The sequence below is a fragment of the Calypte anna genome, chromosome 2 (assembly GCF_003957555.1).
Source record: "Calypte anna isolate BGI_N300 chromosome 2, bCalAnn1_v1.p, whole genome shotgun sequence".
NCBI lineage: Eukaryota > Metazoa > Chordata > Aves > Apodiformes > Trochilidae > Calypte > Calypte anna.
This window is the reverse complement of record NC_044245.1, coordinates 4,069,270-4,084,206: the sequence shown is the minus strand read 5'-3', so window position 1 is coordinate 4,084,206 and position 14,937 is coordinate 4,069,270. Positions and strand designations below refer to the sequence as shown.

Below are 14,937 nucleotides of genomic sequence, written 5' to 3'. Positions count from 1 at the left end.
CAACGACATACTTACACTGCTTTATAACCTCAGCAATGTACCGTGATCACCTTTTTATTTTTAGACTACCAAAGAGACTTAAACTATTGAGTACAGCATAAAACAAATGAGTGGCAAAGGTTGCCCATAATCCAAGATGTGTATCTGGATAACTAATGTATGACAACTGGTGTAACTTAGCATTGTGAATCAGGAAAACATGCTAAATTTTTACCTGAAAGAATTTATTTTAAAAATATCTAAGGATAAAGAGGATAAGAAAAAAATCTTGCCGTGGATGTTGGTGATTTCTTCAAAAAATCTTGGACAAGGAACTTTAACTACTTCCCCAAAGGCAGCTCTGGGCCAGCAGGTTAGACCATCCCAATCTCTGGAACATCCTGAAAGAAAAAAAAAAAAAAAAAAAAAAAAAAAAAAAAAAGAAAAAAAAAAATCTAAATAAAGAAACAACCAGAGAAGAATACACAGAAAATCTTCCATACAATTGTGGGTGGTTTTCCCACAAATACATATGGATGAGGAAGAGCCACAGTAGCCCATGAAGATCTGTAAATCAAGGTCTGAATTGTTGTCTTGTCCTTGAAGTCACCATCATATTTGATATTCCAAACTGGATGCTTTCCTCACCTTATCTCATGAGAAAATGTGCCTAAAATTCAAGCAGGCACAATCTCAAAGTCAAATCACCTGGAGGTCCTTCTATTGTCCAAACAAAAGTCACTACAATTAAGTCTGAATTACTATTAGCACTTGAGATTTATCATTAATGGTTTCAGAGCCTAAAAGCACACTTAAAAATTCAGCCTTAGTCCCTTGAGTCCCTGCTTGAAGTCTAGCAATTTCTTACAACTTAGAAGAAATACTACAACAGCTGAAGTCTTGCTCTTCAGTAATCAGTGGGTTTTCACAGTGGACTTCAAACAGAGATCAGATTCACCCCAAAGCAGAAGAACATCTGTCAGCATCACATAAAATAAACATCATCAGGAATAGGTCTGACTGGCTGGCATTCAGGATGTTGCCTAAACCTGAGTTTTCTCCTTGATGACGCAGGGAAATAATAAAAATAAATAAATTTAAAAAGCATTTTCAAATTTATCATTAATGGTTTCAGAGCCTAAAAGCACACTTAAAAATTCAGCCTTAGTCCCTTGAGTCCCTGCTTGAAGTCTACCAATTTCTTACAGCTTACAAGAAATAATACAACAGCTGAAGTCTTGCTCTTCAGTAATCAACGGGTTTTAGGTCTGACTGGCTGGCATTCAGGATGTTGCCTAAACCTGAGTTTTCTCCTTGATGATGCAGGGCAATAATAAAAATAAATAAATCTAAAAAGCACTTTCAGACGTTACAGTTAATCACAGCTTTGTCACGGGTGCATCACAGTGAGACTCAAGCTGTGGTCATGCAGTGTCTGCTGGCAAGGAGGTGTGGGTGCAAGACAGAAAAATTATCAGCTTGTAAAGGTGCCTGAACCACTAAAAAAAGAGCAGTGTGCTGTAACTGAAAGGAATCTCTAGGTAGTCGTAAGGTGGATATAAAGCAATGCATGAGTTTTGTTTGGGAGGTGTTATTTTCTTTCCCTGGTTCTTCTCTGTTTCCTCTGTGGCTGATGACAAAATAAATCTGAAGTTGTCAAGTGCTGAAATGTGGAAGCAATATTACTTGCCTGTGGCTGAGCAAAGTTATGTGCTGGCTTCCAAAAGGGTAATCCTGAGAATCTTCCACAGCATAATCCTCATATCACCCATTCCTGGTATCCCCAGTTTGCCAGATAGAAAAATAGAAGCCCTGAATAATTATCTCTACTTTTAATTGTCTAAAATGCTGGCAGTCTTATTCGTGATAATTTGGTGATCAGAAAGGGTCTTCCAGGGAATGATTCATCTCATGTATTGGCAGCTCCTTTCTGAGGACAGGATGAATCACCAGCTGCAAATACTTAAGTCTGTCTGATGATTATAACCTAAACTAGGCTGCTAATTTTCAAATTAATGAAGTCAGGTAACATAAATCCAATTTACACACGCAGCTGCCCACCCACTGAGATTTAGGCACCTAAAGGGTCTCTCCTCTTCCAGGGAAACTCTGGCTGCCCCTTCCCTGGAAGTGTTCTGGGCCACTTGGATGGGACTTGGAGCAACCTGGGCTGGTGGGAAGTGTCCCTGTCCATATGGGGGTTGGAAGTAAATGATCTTTAAGATCCCTTCCAACCACATCCATTCTCTAATTCTATGACTGATTCACTAGAGTACTTTTGAGGAGCTGGGTCTAAAATCTATTATTTTGGCAATGTGGGGTTAAAAACAAGAATCAGGTGATATTATGTAGGAGTGAAACCTGTATCTTTTAAGTCTTAGATCTGGCTTGATCTTCACTGACTTCTACAGTTCATATTGGAAAAACTCCTGAGTGCCAGCAAGAACATTTTAGACACCAGGGATTTCAAGAGACAAATGATTGTCCAAGTCACCTGAGACTTCACCAAGACAGCAGTAGGATTTATATCAAGTAGTGTTGGCATCATAGATGCTTAAGTCCTACCCAGTAAACCAGGGCTCACTCTTTTTTAGACAGCTGAGAAAAACCAGCATTTTTAGAGCTTGATTCGATTGACCTATTTCACACATCTACTTCAAGATGAGTGGAATTGCACCCTGGACTCTACTGTGGCACTCATTAGATTCCACTTTGTACAACAAAAATAAAGTGGAGCTGCATTAGACCAAGAAGTCTGCAGCTCAGCCTAATTCCAGCTCCTATTCCCTGTGATAGCTGAGAAGTAACTGTACAAATTGTGAACCTTCAGTTTGTCTCATGTGCAGTTCCTGGAAACTGAAATGTAAGCTAGAGACTTTTATCAGTGTTACTTCAATCTTAATACACCCAAAATAAAATACTGGGGATTCAATATTTTCCCAGATCCAATCTTTAATTTCAAATGACTTGGAGAAAGGCTATAAATACCAGAACAGATTTTCCTTAATTTTTTTTTTCAGTTTCCAGGGAATACAAGGTGAAAGGGGAGCTTTCAGAAGATCAGAGTTGACAACGTTCATGATTTTTGACTGATTTAACAGACATTTAAGCAGTTTAAATTTCGAGTGGCCTTTGCTACAAAGAGGATACCCAAATCATGAAATTATGTTTCTGGTAAAAAGAAAACCTCTTGGAATACCACGTTGTACTTTTCAAGTAGAAAATACATGGAAGAAATCATGATGTGAAATGCCTGATTTTTGCCAGGACATTTTTGGGGGGTTTACTGAATGTTCCAAGTGCAAAATGTGTCCACGAGGTATTCTAGACTTGATTAAATGGGAGGAAAAATACAACTAAAATAGAGTAGGCAAGTACAGAAGGATACTAGATATTATAGTCATTGGAAAGGCTGCAGAAAAATAAATCAAATGATAAAGGAAATAACATGGGGCTGACAGAATTCCAGGTGCTTGCAATACTTTTATTTATACCAAGTGCATGAGGTGTCTTTGGTAACTCCCCTGTGGGAAATGAACTCCTGACAGTTCAATCCAACTAAAAAGATATGATTGAGGTGCATGAAGACTTTTCTAAGCGAAGCTGGTTGGAAAAAAATATAACTGAACGTTCCAAAGAGCCTGAACATTTTGTAATTGTGCTTTGAATCAGTTTTTGAATTGGGTCTCCACAGTGGCAAGGAAGAATCCTCTTCACAGCAGTTTAAAAGTATTTTATGGGTACTCTAAAATGTTAATTTAACATTCAAAATTTCTATTTGAGAATATAATAGATTACAATACAACCCCACAATAGATCTTTTCAAACAAAGAAACAAAGAGCCTCCAAAAATGAAGAAACTGTTTTGAAGAAGTTTGGAATAATTTTTTTAAATTTTGTTTGTTGGTCAAACTAATTTTGACCAGGTTGGAATGACTCTGAACACACTACAATTTCATCATACTTTTCAGTGTCTTCTGTAGAAGTTTCTTTGGGGTTTTGGATGAAAAGTAAAGAACACACCAAACACTTTAGCAATGTAAGACATTCCAAGTAGGGTTTCTATGTCTTTAATAAACATATAAACTTGTCTGGGTCTGAACTAATCATCTTATTCTGTAGTTAGCAGAGGGAAATACAGCTCCAGAGAATGAATCATCATAGAAGTGTCTAAACCAAAGGATGTGAAACATGTTCTTGGGATGCTCATCTTTCTCTATTTACTTTAAGGGAACCTAAGAATACAAGTTCTGATTGAGATAATGAGCTTTTAAAGATGTCTAAAATCATGACATGAAGTCCCAGCCTATAAAAGGAGAAGCACTTCAAGAAAAAAAATAAAAATAGGAAACAAATCTTGGTTCAAGAAAACTAAAGATATATTTATATTGTGCTCCTGAAGTAACACAAGAGATATTCATACAGAGCTTGGCAATCAGATTCCATTACCTTTAATATCAGAGGAAATAGATTCATTCTTTTCTAAGCAGAGAGCCTCTTCTTTCACAACCTGCTGGAATATCTTGCATTCTGGATGGATTCCCTCAACCTTAGTGAGAGAAAGACAAAAGAAAGACAAAACAAACCAAGAAGTTCTTTGATTATCAGTATGAGAAAAAAACAGGTTTCATTCTAGGTTGTGCCTCATGGGTGATATTTTTGGGGTCCAAGAATGTGAAAAATCCAGCTGAAGATTTTTCTTTAAATAGGAAGTATAAAAAGCAAAAGGGCAGACAAAGAGGAAATGAGGCTGTGAGCTCATAGATTTATCAGTCTGTATACATGTCTGGATATGCATAATCATATGGATTCTTCTTTATATTATAGTATGTATAAAGTATAATTACATTTGTAATAAGTATAATCAGATGGATTCTTCTTTGTATTATAAAATTCAAGCACATCATCTCCAATCTGGACTCTCCTTTACACCTCTCTTTTACACTTAAGTTTTTCACAAGACTTGATATGGATTTCACAATTTTTTGATCTCCACCTCTTTGTCAGCTGCCCAAAACTGGAGAAATCCATCAGTTATGGGAAAATTCACACTGAGACCCCAGATATGCAGGAAGTCTGGCCATATATATATATATTTCCTCCATGTAAAATAAATAAAATTAAATAAATGTCTTTAAATATACCTGTTAGGTTTAGGGTTTTTGTTTATTCCTTGTTGCTGCTGTTGTTGTTTTCTTGGGGTTTTTTTAGTTAATTATTTTGGATGTTCAGAACTACCTATTGGGAAAACATTCCTCTTTTGATTCTTGAGAGCTTGCAAGAATCAAGTTCACTCAAATGGGAGAACATGGTATAAGTTCTTCCCTCCTGAAAGCAGTTGGTATAATTATAGAAATAGAGGCAATTAATAGATGTTTTATTTCTATTTGGGCTTAAATGAGAAATACTCAAGCACAAGAATTTACAAAAACTAGAAAAATGGTAGTTCTGCCTGTAGCTTAATCTGTTATCAACATCTGAGGATGCTACACACTCCTTAGGAGAAGCACTATTTTCATTTCACCAGAAATGAGAAAGAATTAATTATTTCTTTTGGGATCTTAAGAAATGGTGTTCATCTTACAGGTTATGATACCTACATTTAAGTAGCTAATCAGATTCTAGACATCAGTGACTGAATAAGGTCTAGATTAATGTTTTTAAATACAGATACTTAGTGACAATTAAGTGCTGTCATGTATTTTGCTTGGCCTCCATCTCCCACTTCAGAAAGTTCCATGTCCCCTCTAGTCCTGTCTCATATCTGCTGGGACTGTGAAGACATTCATAATACCCTGGAACATCCCAAAATTATTACCACATGAGAAGCAATTGAATGCTGAGAAAGTTTCTACAATGTCAGGGCCTATCTGCGACCTTGTTACCTGAGCTTCTGTTGCAGTCTATGGAAATTTGAAGGATGTTTCACTCATCCAGGAATGTGAAAGGCAGTTTGAGATCCTATAGAGAACCTCAGCCCTCTTGTGTAGGTCCAGTGTTCATTTTGCCAGCCCCACATAAATGTCTTGGGTACATTATTTGGTATCTCCAATAATTCTGCACACCTGATTTTAGGTAAATACCTAACATTTAGGGAAATACCTGTTTTTAAATGAGTTAAACCAGAACCAAGAGCCAAAAGAGTCTAGAAAGTAACTGAACTGTATTCAGACAGCTGAACACTGCCCCAATGTCTCCTTTGGGATATCTAGGTCTTCAAGACATGGGGAGTCTCACATGGAATAGAGTAGATTTTATTCCTTTGCAAGCTTTGCTGTTCAGGGCAAAGCTGGAGACTCAAGGGTTATGGATTTTAATGGACAAGGGGGATTGAAGGCTTCCTGAGACATTTCTGAAGAAGACTGCAGGCCATTCTAAACCTCTGGTGACTTTCAAGACAGTACAGAAAGAAACATCACATCTATAGAGCCTTTTCAGTCCCAGGAAGTTGCTTTATTGTCCTTCAGAATGTTTTCAGTGAGCACTGCAAGCAGGACTTCTTTTAGCTCCCACAGAAACTTTATTGGAAGTCATGTCGACTCTTATATCTTAACAGTAATGTCTGCCTAGGGGAAAAAAATAGAACACAGTATCATATTTAAAAAGCTTTTAAAATTCTGCCTACATTTGGGCTTTAAAGTAGCATAGACAGACTGCTTTTAATTATGAGGCCCTACAGATGGTTCCTACATCCTAATATTAGAGCAGAAAAGGGATTAAGGACACTGCTTGAAAAGAAAATTAAGACGTGGCTTTATTTCATGCATTATATTCCTCCAGTGGGTAATTCAAGATATATTTTTTAAATCAGCATGAGTGACTCTTAAAATAGTATTTCATGCTGCCCAACTAAAGTCACACAATTCTGAAATGCAATTTTTCAGGTATTAATAGGTTCCCTGCTCATCGCTTTATCTTCTAACACATATTTCACTTTGCATTCAGCCTACATAAAAAACATTTTAGTACTAGTAAAAAAAATATCCCTACATAAATCTCTCACTGCTTCAGTTTATAAAGATGGATTCACTTGGACAGGGAAGAAGTAATTTCTTCACTATCTGGAATTTCTGGACTCTGTTACTGCTGAGAAACTTTGTATTTGCAGTTTTCTTTGGCTTGATGTTTAAAAGTCATGAGAGCTTGATATCATGGTATGCAGCCTACCATCTATACTGAGTCCTCTGACAAAAGACTTGAAAGAAGTGGCCAGTTATAACCCAAAAATTAAATCAAACCCATGGAAGAAAGTTTGAAATGATCTGGAGAAAGCAGAATTTGGGAGATTTGGGTTAAGTTAACTCCCCTCATGACAGTGGTTTTGGATGTAATAATAATAGATAATTAGTTATTAAAACTTGCAGAAGAGGAAGGGTTCTCTTTCTCCTAAGGCCAACTTAGACATCACATGCCACAGATGCAGGTGGAACATAAGAGACTGTAGTCAACTCCACTACCACCAACAGCGAAGCAATCACTCAGCATGTTCAGATTTTATTTGCTAATGGGTTACTGGATTTGGGGTTGGCTATAGCCACCAGAGCACAGAGTTCTTGTTATAGGCCAGTGGATAGGTTAAGTATTACTGACACTTAACTATTTGAAACCCAATATCCAGTGCAGATGTAATGTACAGATCATGTAATTTTCAAGACCAAGTGCAAGGTCCTGCATCTGGGTCAGGGCAATCCCAAGCACTGATTTAGGCTGGGCAGTCAGTGGCTTGAGAGCAGCCCTGAGGAATAGGGGTTAGGGGGTGCTGGTGGGTGAGAAGTTCAACATCAGCCATCAGTGTGCACTGCCAGACCAGAAAGACAAATGGATCCTGGGCTGCATCAAGAGGAGAGTGGGCAGCAGGGCAAGGGAGGGGATTCTCCTCCTCTGCTGTGCTCTCCTGAGACCCCACCTGGAGTACTGGGGCCTGTTCTGGAGCCCCTATTCCAAGAAAAACATGGATATGGTGGAGAGTGTCCAGAGAAGGGCCAGGAGGGTGCTCAGAGGGCTGGAGCAGCTCTGCTATGCAGACAGACTGAGATAGTTGGGGTTGTTCAGTCTGGAGAGGAGAAGGCTCCAAGGAGACCTTAGTGTGGCCTTCCAGGATCTGAAGGGGCTACAGGAAAGCTGGGGAGGGACTTTTTAGGATGTCAGGGAGTGATAGGACATGGGGGAGTGGATCCAAACTAGAGGAGGGGAGATTTAGGTTGGAAGTTAAGAAGTTCTTCCCCATGAGGGTGGTGAGAGCTTGGCACAGGTTGCCCAGAGAGGTGGTGGAAGCCCCATCCATCCCTGGAAGATTTTAAGGCCAGGCTGGATGATGCTCTGAGCAACCTGAGCTGGTGGGAGGTGTCCCTGCCCATGGAAGGGAGATTGGAACTGGTTCATCTTAAAAGTTCCTTCCAACCTTAAAAATTCTATGATTCTATGATCATCCCATAAGAAGCAAAAAAAGAAGCTGGTGTTCTTAGCTAATGATCTTACAGCCTTACTGGAAATTTTCCTGATGTTATCAAAAGAAAGAAAAGAAAAAAAGAAAAAAAAATTATACATACATAAGAATTTGAGAACAGTGATGATGCTTCAGTTTGTTGGTTTTCTTCAGGCTTTAAGAAAAAGAAAGACATTAAACCATTTTACAGTTAAAGAAAAGCCTTCTAGGCAGAACATTGCTTGTGATTTGTTGGATATGGCTTACTTATTTTTTGTTCTTAATCTCACAGTGCCTTGAGAGAAAATTGGGTGTTGTTGCTCTCATCTGCTTACATTGGTTAGATGATGGGGCTTTCTAGAAAGAAAAAGCTCTACAGGGACATGGTGTGATTTTGGGAGGTATCTGCTGCAATGACTGAGCTCTTGGAAGAAAAGAGTAGCTCCTGTTCACATTAGAAAAGGATAATTTGGAAAATAAAACAAAGCAGAGCTTTTTAATCCCTGCCACAGTAATGAGAATAAGAGGGGGATTTAAAATGCTGCTTCTTGGATCAACATTTCTCAGTAGCAAGACAGTGACGTGGCAGAAACCCTACTGAAAATCACAGTGGGGTGCTTTCACCCCAAGGCTTATACAGAAAACTTTCTTGCAGCTTTGTGAGCAGCTCTTAAGGAAGAGACTTCTGCATTCCTGAGCATCACAACATGAAGAATTAGTGACCAACCAAAATTCAGGGGAGATTAACTCTAAATCCAAGCCACTGAAAGAATCATGACTGGATCAAAACAATCACAGGCTGAATGTTAAAAAGTTACCTATGAGAGATTTGGGCATGCTAAAAACCTGAGAGAGTTTGGAGAGCCAGATTTAGGGTTTGTGGTTACTTTTGGACTTAACATCTGTGAGGTTATTGCACTGAAATCTTGAGAGATATACCCACTGGTAGGGAGTATAACACTGTTTTCTATTTCCTCTCTTCCTCTGTTTCCTCTGGTAGTTTATTTATTTGCCCAAATCTGAGGAGAAAAATCAATCTAATTGCACTTTAGACTTAAATTTTTTCATCTTGGACAACATCAGATTTAGCAAGAACTGAGAAGAGAGGTTTTCTAGCAACATCCTCATGCCATCCTTAGTGCACCTTAACTAGTAGCAATCTTTCCTAGAGCCCATCCAGTGATGGTGTCTCTAGACTACTGTGATGGCAGAAAAACTGTAATTTAGATGTCATGTTAAGGACAGATCTTCACTCATTAACGAGTCCATTAGCACACCTGGGTAAAAGTAGGGACATTTTCTATGGCCTCTGAAACCAAGGGAAGTGCTTCAAACACTGGGCACTGAATGTATTTTTGAAAAAGCAGTTCAATGGCATCAAATAAATTCATAACACTTACTCTTTTTGAAAATTAATCAAGGAAGTGGCTCAATTCATTGGCAAGATGAGAAGGTTTCAAGGACTTGAAGGGTCTTTCCAGCCACCCAGTTTAGTTTCCAATGCAGTGCAATCCTAAAGCCTCACAAATTGGTTTTGCCTCAAGTGCATAAAGCATTTACTGGGAATATTCACCTCTGTTCCTTTTGCCTCTGTCTCTACAGCTTGCATTCATGTCTCAGATCTCATCTCAGATCTCTGAAAACATCTCTGTACTCCCTGTTCTCCCTGTGCTTCCCCTGTTCAGTCTTTCTGATACGACTATGATGCCTGAATATTTTTTTTTAGCTTTCCCCCATACAAAAGCAGAGTTTTCTGCCATTCTTCTCGCACACTGACTCTCAGCTTGGAGGCTTAAAACTAGTACAGAAATGCACAGAATAGGCATTCAAACCTCCTGCCCATTTTTAACTGGGGAATGAAGTCTTCAGTCAGTCCTGAAAGTTGCCCACTGACCTCATAGTCTGAAGCAATACTTACACTTTTTTTTTTTTTTTTAACTGCAATTTTGATAACCATGTCACGGTTTAACACTGGCCCGGCAATTAAACCGAATAACAGACGCTCTCTATTAATCTCTCTCCTCCTTAATAAAGAAAGGAGAGAGAATAAGGAGAGAGACTTATGGGTTGGAAACTAAACTACACAACTTTAATGAACAGTAATGATAAATAGGAAAAATTACTAAATATATACAAATATACAGGCAAATGGAAACCACATTCCTCCCTCCTTTCCCCCAATAACTCTCACGTCACCACCGAGGCTGCAGGGCAGCCCTGGGAAAGTCCAGGCTGGAATCCTGGAGTCAGCAGCAGTCGGGAACCGGAGGCAGGAACACACAGAACACACAGGATGGAAGGAGGCTCATGAACATGTTGAAGAGAGGTCAGACAACTAAAGAAGACAAAGAAATCCTCAGCCCTTTTGAGCAACATCTCAAGCTGTTGAATATTCCTCATAAAAATCTTCCATAACATCTGTCTCTTTCTATCTGCTTAAGTCCTTTCTCAAAAAGCCAAGTGATAATTAAAAAGCTGTGAGGCTGAGAAGCTTTGGTCAAGGACAATTTTCAGATGTGCTTTGAAGGGAACTGGGATCAACCTCATGCTCTATAAGCTCTTGTCCACTTCAATACAACTTCATTCAAAATCAGCACACTGAGGATCTTCTTATTTGACACGGCTTATTAAGTAATTCCAGAATATTTAAAATGTCATATATGTTGTGGTGCATTGTGTCAGAAAAGAAACTATCCAAAATAACATCAATAATAATTATAAGAAATAATTTCTTATGCAGCAAATGAGCCCATGGCTTGAATATACTTCTAAATATAGATCAGTATCCTCTTGTTTTTACCCTATCCAAGCCATATTTACCACTCTTGACCTTGGCTGACTGGTCACCAGGAGGCCACCACACCAAAGAAACATTTAGTTATTGCACAGACCCCTGCCCTCAGCTTGCAAGCTCTGCCACAGTCTCGATCCCAGAAACTTTCAACCCCAAAGGAAAAGACCTAATTCCAATTTTTTCTCTTCAGCCAGTTAAATAGATTATTTCAGAAGCCTGTTTTTTGCTGAAAATGACTACCTAGAGGACATTTTCAGTGTTTATTTTCTCTGCCTAACTTGATTACCTATGGAAAAAGAGAAGCTGAGACACTGATTGCTTTACAGTCATTTAGAGGTATAACTTTCCAAGATTGTTTTTAAGACATTGGAGTAATGCTTGAATGCTCCTTTGTGTATTGGATTGCATTTATCTGACTGTATTTAACTGCACTGCCTCATACAGAACAGTACTTGACATACATACATACATACCCCTGTGTATCAATATATATATATTCAGTGGTACTCTGAATGTAACAGTGCAGCCATACTAATTTATTTTGTTTGTAAAACCAATGTAATTAGTACTATCTTGAGGAAAATGAAAATGAATCTACTAGTTCTGTGATAAATTTGGTGGAGTATGTAATTACCATGAAATATAACCAGTATAGTTATAGAGTAACTATAGTTATAGAATAGTTATAGAATAACTATACTCTAATAGCTGAGGATCCTCATTTTCTGCCATTGCAGAAAATAAGGAGAAGTTTCTCCCATTTTGCATGTGTAGCATGTTTTCCTAAAATTTCCTAATTCCAAAGAGCTAAAACCTAGATGGCAATGTCCATCAGCAAGTTCACTCCACTGAAACCAGAGCCACAGCTCTTGGAGCGTTTCCACCCCTTCCCAGAAGTGTTGAAGGAGGCTAAATGAGTAACTTTAGAGAAGATTCCTAATTTCAGACAGGCAGTTTCAGATGATTAATCTAAACTCCCACATCAGGCCTCCCTTAATGATCAATGAAAGCAGAGGAGTGGTTCTAGGGAAGGATTCCTCCTACCTCTCTCACACACCTGTTTGAGGACAAAGTGATTCAGAGCATAGGATCCAGCTTCCCTCCACTAACTCCCTCCAGGCTAACAAAACACCAAAACAGGATTATTCCTCCACACCTCCAGCTCCCTATTTTAGGAAATTTAAGGTCTGCAGGGCCCAGATTCCTAAAGGAAACACTTGTGTCCCCCCAGCACACATTAACCAGTAGTAGCCTTGCAATGGATTTGGATCCATACACTTATTACCACAAGAAACTTATTATTCAAGCACATAAATAATTCAACCTATATTTCCATCCTCACTTCCATCCATCTGATCAGACTCAATCCCTTCCCCAGAAATGTGAAAAGCTGTTACATGTTTGAAGAAGAAAACAGTTTAGCTCAGCAGGAAGGAATCAGTGAAATCAGTGTCTTTTCTTTTCCCCATCCTCTCTTTCCTGAGCTTCTGAACACTTTCAGAAAGGAAAAGTCATTTTCAGGTATTTCAGCACCCGCTGCTCTCTGTTTCTTGTCACTTACAAGCAAATGGTAATTTTTAATGTCAAGGACTTTGTTCTGCAAGGCAAAGTGTATTCTGCAGCAAACAGCTCCCTGTGGATCTGGTAGGAGTTAAAAGCACCTGGTTTCACAGGAGAAGCCTCCTGCTTTATTTTCATATCAAAATAATGAATTATTTGCAGAATCAACACTAGAATTATTTCTCTGCTTTGACATGATCCTTTGAAATATAAAAAGGCTCTTTACACAATACATTCTATGGGTGTCTGGACTTCCCTGCCTAATTCAGGGTGCAAAGCTTTCCTTGAGACCTTGTTTGAGACACAAAACCCATTGATATTTAGAGCTCTACCTCTTACCAGACATGTAATTGGAGTCAATACAGGAGCAATAGTTTGAGGCCACAAGCTAGGTGGACCATTCAGTTTGTAGTATCCCATCTCTTGTGAGCACAGTCAGCTGCAATATGCTAAAACATGAAAATGATGTGTGGCAGCCAACAGATGTGCATGATAAATCACTTCAGGCCACTTTCACTCTGCTGACAGCTGCAAGGATAAGTTGTGTGTAAAGGTTGGTCCAGATGCTACTCTACCTTCAGCAGTCTAACACTTCAGGCTGTCTAGTTTGCCCTGAAAGGAGGGTATTCCACATGATAATAACTATTTGTGACAAGCTTTATGGAGCCAGGATCCATGTATGTAAAGTTGTGTAAAGACAGAGGAAAAAAAAATGAGTTGCAGAGGATGTGAGGTCCAGGTGTGAAAATTTATATCCCATCTTTCACCTTTTGAAACTGAAGGGTCAAGACCAGTCTGTAACCATCTAAACTCCTACTATTATCACTGGTAGAAAATAGACCCTAGGGATATATATAAATAGGGACATTCACCCCTTTTGTCTTCTGCAAGACAAGATGAAATGTCTCCCAGGAAGGTGACTGTTCCCCCCCTGACTACAGCATGAGTCTGAACCCCAGCCTACACTGAACATTTGGCTGTGAGATGGCTCAAGTTAGAATTAATGAGTCCCCAGGAATCACACCCAGAGGAAAGTTTCCAAACACTTCTCTAAGGCTAAAGATTGGGAGGAAAAAGAGGATCTATGACCCTACTTATACTTACACAAGCTCTTGCTAAGCTGCCCAGGCAATGCCAGCAGCAGAGGATGGAGCATAGGGAGGGACACATGTGCTTGGATGGCATCTCTGTGCTCATGCATCTTCCCCAATGTTTTATGTTACAGTTTCACCTGCTGACTCCAGGGCATAGCAGACATAAGGCAGCTCCTGCTTGGTGATATTATAAGCAGATGCTTTCAACATTAAAAACATCAGTGTCTTTTCAAAGAGGCAAATATACCACATCCATCAGGGGAAACTATTCCTTCTTAGTTATTCTAAGCTAAGGATAACCTTCTTATCCAGCAAAGTTGCCTTTCTCAGAGCAACTGGAACAGCCAGACATCCCCTTCTGCCCCTCTAAAGCCATGCTACAGTTGCTCTGTTTTGGGGATTTTTTTCTGTCCTTTTGAAACTGCAGTTCTAATGAATGGCAATGAGAAGACATTTATTAATAGCATCTCAAAGCTGGAAAATTTTAAAGAGAAGAGCTGAGTCAAACCTGTAATTCAGGATTTTTTTTTTTTCTTTCCTCCTCCCTTACATCCTCATCCCCTTTAACTATTCCCTTATTATTTCTTTTTACAAGCCCTCCCTTAACAGAAAAGTTCCCTTGCCTCTGCAGACGTCCCCCACCACCCCATATCCAGAGCCATCCAGCTGTGGCCAAGTGTGTCAGGAGCCAGATGTAATGTCCCCTCCATCCTTCCCCCCATCCCTGCATCCCGGTGGAACACCGCGGGGCACTCACCCGCGGCAGCAGCAGCCAGCACAAACTTAGCATCCTCCGCAGCATCCTCCGGGTCCTCCTCCTTCCCTCTGCCTCTTGTGAAGCTGCCAAAAGCTGATGCTCAGCCCGCCTCCACCTGCCCAAGACCCGCCCAGGAGATCCTTGCACCTCCCTTCCCGGCCACCCGGGGCCCTCCCGGGGAAGCCCTGAACCTTCTCACCCCAAAAGACCAGGTTAAGGAGGTAAGGAGATGCTCCAGCATCCTTCTGGGGTTTTTTTTAACTCATCTCTATGAGTCTGCCCTCTGGTCACCCACTTGCTAAAGTACAGGGAGCTGAAGCACCGAGTG

The 14,937-nt window shown here is 39.7% G+C and overlaps 1 protein-coding gene across 1 annotated transcript in view; it reads right to left on the bottom strand.

The window, feature by feature from the left end:
* The window catches only part of LOC103536108 (vasoactive intestinal polypeptide receptor 1), a 30,118-nt gene extending 15,444 nt beyond the window's left edge, over nucleotides 1-14,674 (bottom strand). Inside the window, exons 1-3 of the mRNA XM_030445790.1 lie at nucleotides 14,610-14,674; nucleotides 4,429-4,528; nucleotides 273-380 (exon numbers count right to left, since the gene is read on the bottom strand). Of these exons, the coding sequence (XP_030301650.1) occupies nucleotides 273-380; nucleotides 4,429-4,528; nucleotides 14,610-14,654 (253 nt within the window). The 5' untranslated portion in view covers nucleotides 14,655-14,674. The remainder of the gene's footprint in view (nucleotides 1-272; nucleotides 381-4,428; nucleotides 4,529-14,609) is intronic.
* Between the last annotated feature and the right edge of the window lie 263 nt (nucleotides 14,675-14,937).